The 12,423-nt window shown below is 45.7% G+C and overlaps 1 protein-coding gene across 3 annotated transcripts in view; it reads left to right on the forward strand.

Moving 5' to 3' along the window:
- Positions 1 to 10,222, forward strand: part of pola1 (polymerase (DNA directed), alpha 1) — a 76,293-nt gene extending 66,071 nt beyond the window's left edge. For all 3 annotated transcript variants that reach the window (XM_056433518.1, XM_056433520.1, XM_056433519.1), the window contains one exon: positions 9,742 to 10,222. In XM_056433518.1, the coding sequence (XP_056289493.1) occupies positions 9,742 to 9,881 (140 nt within the window). In that variant the 3' untranslated portion in view covers positions 9,882 to 10,222. The remainder of the gene's footprint in view (positions 1 to 9,741) is intronic.
- Positions 10,223 to 12,423: the final 2,201 nt, after the last annotated feature.

Raw genomic sequence — 12,423 nt, forward strand, 5'->3', positions numbered from 1 at the left:
GTCTTTAACCTCAGTGTCGGATGGCAGTGTTGGCGCATACACACTCAGAAGTGTAGCAAAGCGGTTCTTCGCCAGGGGGATACGGAGGGTCATCAGTCTTTCACTGATGCCCACAGGTGTTTCAGTGAGTCTTGGTAGCAGTGTGTTCTTGATGGCCAGTCCCACACCGTGCAGATGTTGTCCACCTAGGGGATAGCCTTTCCAGAAGAAGGTGTAACCGGACCCTTCCTCTATCAGCGACCCTTCATCAAGGAGCCTGGTCTCGCTAAGTGCGGCGATGTCGATGTTGTAACGCCTCAGCTCGGCCGCAATCAGTGCTGTTCTTCTGTGAGGTCTTTCGGTCCTGCCATAGGAGTCCAGGAGAGTTCTTACGTTCCATGTTGCCAGTTTTAGGTTTTGGGTTATTTTTCTTCTGTTTCGACCGCAGAAGTGGAATGATCCGACAGGTGCGGTATCCTGTCCAGGTGCGAGTTGAGTGGGCATTTTTTAGGCCACCTTTTCTAGGCCCCTCCTCGGATTGAGGTGAGCAGTGTGGTCCCTAAATAGGGGCTGCTCAGTCACACAGGGTGCTGCCGAGATCAGCTGCCACTCAGTCCCAGCTGATAGCGACCAATACCCTGTGCCGCTGACGTGCAGGGCTCTGACTAGAAGCTCCCAGTCTATTCAAACCTGCTCCAGTTGCCCCAACGCCGCCAGTCTTCAACCAGATGTGGATCCAGAGTATTCACCGTGGTCAGAGGTGGATACCTGCGCAAAGAGATTATTTAGAGTGCCGTTGGAGGCGCGCTATCCCCAGTAGCACTATCTTCGCCATGGTGAGGTAAATCTGGTGGCATGGGTGAGCCCAGGACGACCAGTTCCCCATCCAGCCTGCAGGAGGCTGCCGGGTCCTGGCTCTGTTTAGGCCCGCCTATTGCGCACCGCCAGCGCATTGCTTTTCTGTCGGGGTCTGCTCCCTTAGCCCTGCCTCAAGAGGCTAACCCACAAGGCAGTGGGGCTATTTGCCCATAGCTGGGGCAGTGGTTGATGGGTGCCAGGGCATGTCCACCTTGTGGTGGGCCTGCACACCGCATCTCTGGGGCCCACTGCTGCTCCGAGATCCCCTGCAGTTTAGCCTGGGACCGCGGGGTACCCAGTTACCATGTGTGGCCACGAGGAGGCACTGCAGGAGTCTGGGTGGTGGAGAGGCTATGTACTGGCAGAGGAGACTTACGCTCTCGGCTCCTCTTTTCACCCTCTATGAGGGAGCTGGCCAGCGGCGGTAGCTGAAAGCAGAGAGTTGCAAGCAGAGGGCAGCATGCAGCAACTACAAGCACTTCTGCACTACTGCACTAGACGCTTCACAACCACCCTGTGTGATGATGAGAAACACAAACACAAACATGTTGCTTGTTGCTGTCTTAGTCTCAAGGTGCGTTCACACCAAAAGCAAAGCGATTTTTCGCGTTGCCCAAAACGCGTGAGTTTACTCGCTCGACCATTCACCGTGTTCTCACCATGAGCGTCGAGACGCTTCGCGAGGGGCGGGGCTTATCTCCATGTCTCGTCTCCGTAAAGACCGCTATCATTTCCTGCAGCCACACGCGTCTGTACGTTGACTTTTCATGGGATTCGGTCGCTTTTGGTGTGAACGCACCTTAATGCCGTGTTTACACCGAAAGCGACACGATTTTTTCATGCGACGAGATCCCATGCAAAGTCACCGTACAGACGCGTGGAGTTGCGATATATGCAAACATTTTCCGGACGGCATGTTTGGGACGTTTTGGGCGGCGCGATCTTCGCTGTTGAGGCGATAATATCGCAACTCGGGCCAATCAGCTCTTGAGTTGCTCCGCGCGACATCACTGTCTGTCAGGCTGCCCGAGCAGCCAAAGAGTCAAATGAAGCACTGGAGTCAGCATTCAGGAAGACACTCAAGTTTATTTTGTTCTTCCATCGGTTTTCTTTCCCCAAACAAGAGTGAGCTTATATATATACACCATGTGCTACCAATTAGCCCAGACCAATCATCTCGAGGTGAGTCTACGTAAGAACAAATGTATATCCTAACTATTTATCCAATCCGACTAAACCCCAAACTATTCATACTCGTCTATCACCACCTGTGTCCATCCTATTAACAAGGTACACTATACCCTAGTTATATTTAACTTAAACAGTCACCCACCCCTCCTTACTTTCCCCCTACCCGCTTCCTCCAGTTGGTCTCTCCCAGAACTATACCTGGGTGTTTCGGGCCCCTGGGGAACTCTTTTGCCCGAACACCCTAGGGAGTAGGAAACGGGTAGAGGTAAGTTTCGAACTATACAATACACCCACAATATTGCTGTAACGGCGTTGCGTCGTTACACTGTCTTTGCGGTTTGCGGGCCCCCGGAGCTCTTTAATACAACCTCTCATGAGTACCTGACTCGCAGAGAATAAAACGGGCACGGGTGATATTATGTATAAATATATATATATATATATATATAATGTTATGAACACAATAACACGCGTTTAGATGTTCCGCTCTCGTAGCGTTGGAAGTGGAAGTCTTTCAGACGTAACAGTTAACTTAATCTGTAAAAGTTACCGAGCTGTGTGAGCCTATACGGGTGATGTTATGAACCCAAACACGAGGGCGTTAGATGTTCCGTTGTTTGTGGGATGTCCACAACAAGTATAAATCAGAACTAGTGGTTAGTTCTTCCGTGGTGGATGAAGGAAATGATAATGGTTTTTTTACGGAGACAAGCCACATAGATAAGCCCCGCCCCTCGCGGAGCTTCACAGCGGTTTTAGTGTACACGGCAAATGGTCGCACGACTAAACTCACGTCGCTTTTGGTGTGAACGTACTAAGTTTCAAAAGTATTTTGCTATTTTTTGCAGGATTCATTTCCAAAGTTTCTCAAACTAGTTGTGAAAACAGGCCTGCTTTTTAAAGCATCCTATCATATTTTATTCATTTTTATTATTTTGCACTACCCCCGTTTGGAACTGAAATCAAGTTACGATCAAGGCTATTGAAGTTTGAATTTTGATGTCCTAACAATGCTTCCTCATGAATACACATACAACGTAGCATTAGCAATCAATAGCTCTACGTAAACCTTTTACTCGGGCTACACTTATAGAATTCACCAATGATGTGCCACACACACACACACACACACGAGTAGCGGAGCATGGGCATTGGCTATGGAGAGGGGGGGTTAAGGACATTCAGCTCGTCGAGTCGACAGCCCTAATTTTGGAGACGGATTCAATCACACACACATACAGAATGCAAAACGCTCCAATCACTGGAAGAAAGAAGGAAAGAGCCCTCCATCGCTCTGCCTCTACCCTTACCCTCACTGTCCATCTACTGCTTTCTCTCCTTTGCTCTCTCTCCCTCCTTTCTCTCTCTCTCTCCCTCTCTTGGACAGGCACTCGTTTGGCTGTGTTGATTGAAAACAGGTTTTAGATTTGGGGAAATGATAGGGGGAGTAATGGGCGCGCTGACGAAAGGATAGCCCTTCTCCTATAATGGGACATGGAGCGTATATTTCCCCCCTTGGACTCAAATAGACGCTATTCCAGCGCTCTGGGCGCGCTCAGTAGGCGTCAGCCCCACGGCCTCTTTACCCATAGTTCTCCCTGATTGACGTCACTTGATTAGAAAGGGCCGCCGGGCCGAGTAATTTATTTATTTGATTTAATATTTATGCATGTATGTTATTTATGTATGTATGCCTAAATTTGGCGAGTTTGTGCGGCAGTCAGAACTTGAGCAAGGCTGCGAAAGAGTGAGACAGCAGAGGTAAATATAACGTGTAATCAACAGATGACCACTCAGAAGATGGAGGGAGCTGAAATGTAGGGATTGGACTCGTGGAGAGGAGGAGGAGGAGGGAAGGAAAGGAGTACTAACATGATTATAGCTTCCAGTTTTGCTTTCTTTTCTTTCTGTCTTTGCCCAGATGCAAGAAATAATCGCTAATCAATTCTTTGGCTTCCTCCTGTCTTTATGTTATTGTGCTCTGCAGTGTTTTCCCTTCTGAGTTTCAGTCCCATATCGCACCTCACAATACAATCAAGTGCATTCTTTACCCTCGTGCTCACATTTCACTGTACATATAGGAGGTACAGTGTTCAGTATCCACCACACGTTAGGTCGCTGCGGAGCATTTTGTGGTCCGCTGACACCAGATCAGTGACTTTCACCAGGCATCGGACAATTCGCACACGCTGTCTGTCCACTTACTGTTTCAAGATCTGACACACGGTGGTCTAGATCAGTGGTTTCCTCAAAATATAGTAATATCCATTGACGACACGTTGTTCCAGGTAAGCTGTGAGCGGTGCAGCCAATCAGGGATTTAGGTTTCTCCGAGTTGTTGGTTTTATTCACTTTCTTGGAGTAAAAGGGGAAAAAATCCATCACACTATCACACTTATTTACAATGTCTAAACGTGTACATTTTCTTTCACACGCCCAGTACCGAAGGTTAGAAATAGTATAGACATTTGTTTTATTGGGAAGAAAAGTGTCTTGGTGGACTGCAAAGGACCACGGATGGAGGAGACACAGGACAGAAGGTTCTGGAGTCATGGGTTTGCCACCAGCTGTGGGCTTTTACCACGACACCATGTCCAGACACCGCCATGTTGACTTGCAACTGCTTTCCTCTGTTCCCTGAGCTTCCCAGTCCATCAAATCATCACCCTACCTGTTGGATGGTTTGGTTTCCTAAACACAAGAACTGTACTTCCCCTGCATTGTCCCCAAAAAACAGTTTGAGAGACAGAATATGCGGCTGAAACAGCCGGTACCCAGCATGCCCAGCACTCCCCCAGTTTACTTTCTCAACAGGTTTCCGCTGACTCGGTATCACAGTGACAGCCACAGAAGTTCTACTTGTAGTAATCCGAGTATAGCAGGGCTGTTTGTCATCCAGCCAGGAGGTTGTATTTATGTTCCGTGTTCGTCAGCGGGCCTTGGTCCCTGGGTTGTCGATAAAGTTTAACATCAGTTCATCTTGTCCGGCAACACTGACAAACCAGTGTCTCCACACCATGTCCAACACACTCTGCTTGCCTCAAACGCTGAAGGACGCATGTATACGCACCCTCATGCTGCTATAAAACATAGGTTTAAAGGGGTTATCCCGCAGTCCGGGGCTGTAATACCCCATATTACTGCATTACACACCCAGGGGCCACAGGGAGGAGACGTACAAACCTACACACCCGACTCTACCGTTGTGTGCTGTGCACCTGAACACGATGTCAACACGATGAACCCTTTATATTGTTGTGGGGTCTTCTCGGAGGTGATGGTGGTGAATGTAATTAGCTTCATCTGCTTCCAGAAGAACTGGTTAGAAGGCATCCAAAGTTTGACTTTTTTTTGTAATTGACCAGCAAAAAATGAAATATGAACAGCCTCATTCCTTAATGTTTGCATAGCTTTTGTTTACGTGACTCAGAAATATTTTCGCAGACTTAGAAGTGTGTGTGTGTGTGTGTGTGTGTGTGTGTGTGTGTGTGTGTGTGTGTGTGTGTGTGTGTGTGTGTGTGTGTGTGTGTGTGTGTGTGTGTGTGTGTGTGTGTGTGTGTGTGTGTGTGTGTGTGTGTGTGTGCACATTCACAAGCCTGTCTTATCTACATGTATATTGCATTTGTGTGCCTGATTGCTGCAACTGAGTAAAACATGGAGGTAATTTCAACCGCTGCAGGAGATCTCTAATAGATTATATACACACACGCGCACAGAGGCGCGCGCACACACACGATGGGAAAAAAGCATGCTGTCCGTTCTTTCGCTGGGAAGATCCCGTATCAATGACTTTCAAATCATTTCATGTCACTTTTCATCTCCCGGTCTCCCCTGCTCCATCTTTTTTTTACCTTCCCCCTCCCTCCCCGTCTATCTGTTGCCTTTCTCTTCTCTCCATCGCCCCCCCCCACCTCCTCCTCCCAGGTCTCAATCTTAAGTGTGGGCAGTATGATTGCGTGTGTGAGCAATAATGTAATTTTGCAGCATTGATAAAATATAAATTGTCCTTGAGCTGCGCTTTTCTAATGATCCATTTACCGACAGCTTCCCTGCCGCCTCTCAGCACTCTGCGTTCGCTCCTCTTCTACCCTCCCACTCCTCTTCCTCTCGCTCGCTATCTTCTTTCTCTTCTCCTCCTCTCCTTCTCGATTTTCTTTTCCCCCTCTTCTCTCTCTCTCTCTTTCTCGCTCTCTCCATCTTCCACCCTCCCCTCCCTTTCTCCGGCGATACAAAGCGGGGTGGGGTGGCAAAATCCACGGGTGCGATTGTCAAATCAATTATTCATTCTGTGCAATTACACTCACACAAAGAAGTTTCCCTGTGCTCCGAGTGGTGATTAAATTAACTGCTATTCCAGCTGCCCGTCGCCACCAGCCTAATAGAATATTCATGGAGGCGGCCGACGGAATGGCCGATCTCCATTAACTTCATCATGCTCACTTAATTACAGGCTTGTTATTGTATTTACACCTAGTTAGAGCGTGCAGAGCCCCGATCTACCCGTGCCCAGCACCGCCAGAGGATGTGCGAGTGTGTGACAACACCTAGTTAGAGCAAAGATAACCCCTGATACACTCACTGTGTGTGCGTGTGTGTGTTGGTGTCGCAGTCCACGTGAATGTGTGTGAGGAAGGTGGAGATGATGTGTCATGAAATCAATTAGGCGAGGGTTTGTGGGAGCTGAAGCAGCTTTGGCGTCCACAGTATGTTTTTGATTCCTTCGTCACATTCCAGCTTTCATTCCAGTTGTTCTCCTTCTCTCTCGGTGTTTTCACTCCGGTCCTTTTTCTTTCACGTCTCGGCCTTCCCAGCCACGCCGTCTCCCCTCTCTGCTCCCCTTCCGCCTCACACTCGCTCTTTAAAGGAGGCTATTTATTTGAACTGCACTCCCCACTGCGCTCCGACTTGCAGCGAGGTCTCTCCCTCGTTCTTTTCCTCTCTGACTCTTAAATCATTCTTTTATCTGTTCGCCACACAGTGATTGAGGTGGAAAAGAGAAAGGAATGAGGCAGGGGAAAGAGAAGCGGAGGGGGAGAATTATTTTCTCCTACCTTTCAGAAATGATGACATGATTGCTTTCGCTTGATCATGCATCATCACCCCCCTTCTATTCCCCGGATAAATAGAATAGTTTGCCTCTCCTCCTCTCCCTCATCCCTGTCCTTGCCAAAACGAGGATTATCTGGTAATAGTTGCTGCTCGCGTTTAAGTCAACCACACCATCGTGTGGGTGTGTGTGTGGGTGTGTGTGTGGTGTTTTTCAGTCGCCATGACTGTGAGTTAGTGTGCTTTTTTTTAAGTGTTTAACTACCATCAATCGTCTGTGCATGTTCTTTTAGTGTGTCTGTGTCTCTGCCTCACTGTTGATCTCTGTGTGTCTAACCTTTGTTCCCTCGGACGGTCAGTGGCTGGTATTTATCCAGCAGCCACTAATGCAGCGGGCAGGAAAGACGAGACAGGAGATAGGGCTGTGGAGATGGCGAGACGTGACAACAGGCCATATGGACCACGTGTGTGTGTGTTCTAGATAAATAAATGGAAAGTTTCTGTTTTGAACCAGTTTTTAATGTGTTGCTTGTAGTAAAAACACTTAAATTGAGAAATATGATTGTTTTAATCAATTTGATTATTTATTTATTTTAAAAATCTATTTAAAGCACTGCTAAAACAATTAGTTGATGGACAACAATCTATTCATCACTTAGTTACTAATAAAGCCAAAATACAAAAGATTTGCTAGTTCCAGCTTATCAAATGTGAGGATTAGCTGCTTTACTCCTCTTATATTGTTGTAGCAATGGAAGTGTTGCAACAGCCATGTTGCTGCTCATTATCGATTATCTAGAGATGCACCGGACGGTTTTCAGCTGATCAGTCTCATATTCATGTTTTCGCCTCCCATTGAGCGCATGAGAGGTTAACGACGGCACACAGCGCCACAACCGGCATCACCACGTCCAAACCCAAATGCAGAGCAGCTGGTCGCTGTGGACGTTTCTCAGATCGCAATTTGTCTTCAAATCCAAAATAAGCCGCGAAGAAACAACCTTAAAAACATTTTGGGAACAACTGACTTGTTATTATATTGTCATTCATAGTCATGCATCTAATCGAGATTACATTACAGGCCAGTTCATGATGCATTCAAGCTCTTTTTATCAAAGCAATATTTTTTTATTTAGATAGAATATACAGTCAATTACTTCCTAATTCATTTGTATTCTGTGTTTTGCCACTATAGATGATAACAAAATCAAAGGACAATGTTTATAATTTGTGACACTTTACACTAACTTCAGAACGGTTGAGGTTATTTTTCGGGATGGTGATGAAGAAAATGTTTTTTGTCAATTATAATTCTTGGGGGAAAAATGTTTAATTGTCAAAAATCTGACTCGGCAGGTCAGACTGCCCAGTAAATTGTAATCAGTGCATCAGTAGATTCATCTCAGAGATTATGCTCTCAAATAATTGCTTAAAAGTTTGGTCTAAAGAATATTTTTTTTTAACTTTTGCGATTTCCCAAGAAAAAGGTTATATTTGCATATTGATTTATTTGTGCGCCCAACAGTCCAAAAGCCCAAAGTCTCTACTTTGTCATAGAAGACCAAATTCAATTAAATTGCAAACATTCAGGGTGAAATGGAACAAACCGGTTAATTTTTCTAAAGTTTTTTAAGTATACATTATGATGAGTGTTGTTTTTATTGACTAATCATAAATCAACTAATTGGTTCAGCTCTAGCTGCAGCCTTAACTGAACTACTGAGGTACACATTGCTTATTTCTTTATTTTATTTTTTTAACTACTTATTGGTTTGTTTATTTGAAAGGATATGTTTTCCTCCTCTTGGAGTCCAACAATATAAATATATATAAATATATGTGTGTGTGTGTATATATTTGTGTTTGTGTATATATATTATATATATATATATGCTGGTAACCTCTCATTGTTGGGATTTCCTGGGTATGTTGACATACTGTATAGTTTTTAAATAATCTAAATGGGTAGAAAATACAAAATCATGTTGTATATGACAGAAACGAGATAAATGCTGTAAAATCTGATTGGTCGCCAACAAAACTAAACTTTCTCCTGCTTCTTCTTCAGTGTCCACTCCAGTCCATGCAGTATTATTCCTGCTGCACTCGTTGGTGTGATAGTGTGTTATTACTTGGTTTTATGATACTTCATCTACACTTGACGCTCAGTATAATATTGTAAAGATTTGGTTTTGGTGGCCACTCTGCCCGGGATAGCAGCTCTCCGTCTTCTCTCTGGCCTTATTACGGCCCACCCGAAGGGATAAGCGGGACAAGATATTGACTTCATGCTCTCATTGGGCTTTTCTATCGATCTTATGATCCTGTGTGTGTGTGTGTGTGTGTGCACACGCTGCCATCGACCCATCTGTCCAATTCTGCCGTGCCCCTCCCGGCATTACTTGCCGCGAGCATTGGATCTGTTGGCTCTCCAGTCAAGGGTGTAACGCTCCTCAGTGTTTATTAGCGGCGAGAGAAAGTCGGTGTGCGCTCCGCTCCGGTAGGACTCTGCAGAACCCAATTATAGCGATGGACGGGGCGAGAGTTGTCCACGAGTTTGAAATGCACACGTCTCAGTGGCCTATTGACTTTGATGCAGTTGAGGAACTGAATGGTCTTCCATTGAGCCGTGGCAATGATAACTCTTCTTTCTTCCTCCACCTCCAGATCGTGCAAAGCTGTTGGGCAGAGACAGTATCGATGTGTACCGGAGGCTGAAGGACGTGCCGGACAAAGCCTTGGCCACCAGCGGCTACTCGGAGATTAACCTGGCAAAACTGTTCCAGGCGTTCTCCTCCCTCAAGTGAAACAACACGCACGCATCTCTAAAGTCAACGGCTGCCAGGAAGCTCCAACGTCTGACGCAGAGCGGGACAGTTGCACATTCATCCACATCTGTTTGATCTTTGTGTTTGTCCGAACATATAGAAGGGAGAATGTTAGGATTTGACCTACGAACCCGATATCGTCTTCTCTGAACCTAACGGGCTTGTTATTTGACTTAAAACCCAATCACACCTTTCCCCTTCTCCAGTGTCTTCAGATAGACACACACTTCTTGACCCCATCACAATGGCTCTGTATGGTAAAGAGGGTAGCAATCATACCTGTATCATAAGTGTGTGTGTGTGTGTGTAGGTGTGTGTGTGTGTGTGTGTGTGTGTGTGTGTGTGTGTGTGTGTCAGTCAGATCAGAAGATGAAAGAAAAGAGTGAGGAGGATGCAGGGAGTGATGGGGCGAGGGAGGCCAAACGCACCGCTCCCTCACTCTTTTGTCTCCGTATTGAACAGCTGATCTGCTTCTCCTCCGCTGCGTCTGTTTAACTGATGCTTTGTCATTCCTTTTCTTCTATCCTCCCTCCAATGTGCGGATTGTATTTTTCTTGTTTTTGTAATGCCTGTCATTTTGTATGTATCCGACTTGTATTGCTCAAGTGGGTGTGTTGTAATAGTTTGTGTTGGTTGTTGTAATGACCAGAATATTTAGTATTCGGCATTTTGATATTGATGAGAACCTTTTTTAATACTGCAACCTCAATAAAATGAACAATGAATAAGATGTTAATCTTGTTTTATTGCAATGTGGGCGTGGGGGGGGCGTGGGTATATCCCATGGAGTCTTCATGTTTCTTGTTACGGGTTGCACACGTTATGAAAATCAAGCGTCACTTTATTTGACACCATAAGTCTGATGATGTTGTATTTCTTAATCTTAGCTAATCCCTCGAAGGCCAAAGCAAAAAAAAGGTATAAAACACAGCAATGAGCCATACGCCGCACAGGGCCACATGGTTCTTCGTCACCATGAACCTTTATCACAAACGTGGTCTGCTCACTTGTACTCCAAATGTGTGTTATTCCGCAGCTGTAAGAAGTCTCCACTAAAATCACCGTTTACTTTGAGAACTGACGGTTTACAAACTATATTGCCCAATAAAACTATTTTCATAAAGTGAGATTTGGCTTTGGGCCTGAGAGCCACATGCAGGCAGGGCAGGTGTAAGTACGTATCGGTCATAGGGATTGTTTAAAAAAGATGAATTCAGATTATCATCAGCTTCATCCTTTAAATATACAGGTGGGATTTTTGAGAGACTTACAAATGAGATTTCAGTTATTTCGCAATAGGAGTGAACGATTTAGATGAAATCCTCTTATGGTAAAGTCATTTTCTTTTCCAGTAATATTATATAGTGTATATTTTTGAAAATTAAATGAAGTGTTTTATGAATAAAATAACTGGGATGTTTGTGTGGCGAATCCAGTGACTTGATTACGTGTTACATCAAGGTGGTGATTTACATGGATGCCAACATAAGTAATACAATATTGATAGGAGGCATCATCTTCAAATGTATTTCTTCTGCTTTCGTCAAGTTCAGCCTGTAACTCGCTCCATGAAGTGTTTCACCTTTTTCATCCAAGAATTCTCCTTTGTGTTAATCCCGTGGAGGGAATTATTTATTTTTTTACTCCATCCTGCCGTGTGCATTTCCATAAACACTGCACGCCTCACAAATCACTTCAAACCAGTGTGACTTGTGAAGGCAACCTTAAGTGGGCTGAACACTTAAACTATGATTCACTATGCAATGGATAGAACATGCTGTGTGTGAGAGAGTGCATTTGCAACCTATCGCTCATAACTTTACATATTTATTAAATCATATCAGCGCCGATACTTCTCCCACAGTTGCTTGGACTGTTTTTGGATTTAATCAGCCGCAGCCCACAGGCCTGCTATTCCAACTGCCAGGCTGCAGGTTTAAGTGAGGGCCCCGTTTTGTCCTCCCAGTTTGGAGCAAACCCAGTCAAATAGAGTCCCTGCATTAATTCGACCCAGCTAAGCTAATAAGGTCGAACAAGTCTCATTGTATTGTGGCGTTAAGCTTTATTGCTTGTCGTTTTGACCAGCGATGGACAAGGTAGGCTTTGATGAGGGAATTAGTCCCCTATTCTGTCCCTGTTATTCATAGCGCGGTGGAACATACAAGCACCAGAGAGGGTGTCAAAAGGAGAGCCGGTCCTATTGCAAAGTGTCTCCCTTGTTGGAGCTGAAAGGGCGGTTATGAGACGATAAACCGCTTAATACACTGAGCTAATTGGATGAGAGCAAGAGAGACGGGGAATTAAGGGGCGATGCGGAGTGCCATGGCCCTGCTATTCAGGTCTTTCATCGGGGCCGGTTCTCCGCCTGGGGGGGGGGGGGAGTAAAGGAGGGATGGGGGTGGTGGTGGTGGTGGGGGGGGGGGCTGTTCATCAAAGCGCCTTTTTAGAGCTCCTCTCCCGGGGACTGAGTGAGGACTGATCCGGCTGAGGCTGTGGAGTGATTGGGCCTATTCTCTGAGGC

Source organism: Pseudoliparis swirei, chromosome 16 (assembly GCF_029220125.1).
Source record: "Pseudoliparis swirei isolate HS2019 ecotype Mariana Trench chromosome 16, NWPU_hadal_v1, whole genome shotgun sequence".
In the NCBI taxonomy this organism is placed as follows: Eukaryota; Metazoa; Chordata; class Actinopteri; order Perciformes; family Liparidae; genus Pseudoliparis; species Pseudoliparis swirei.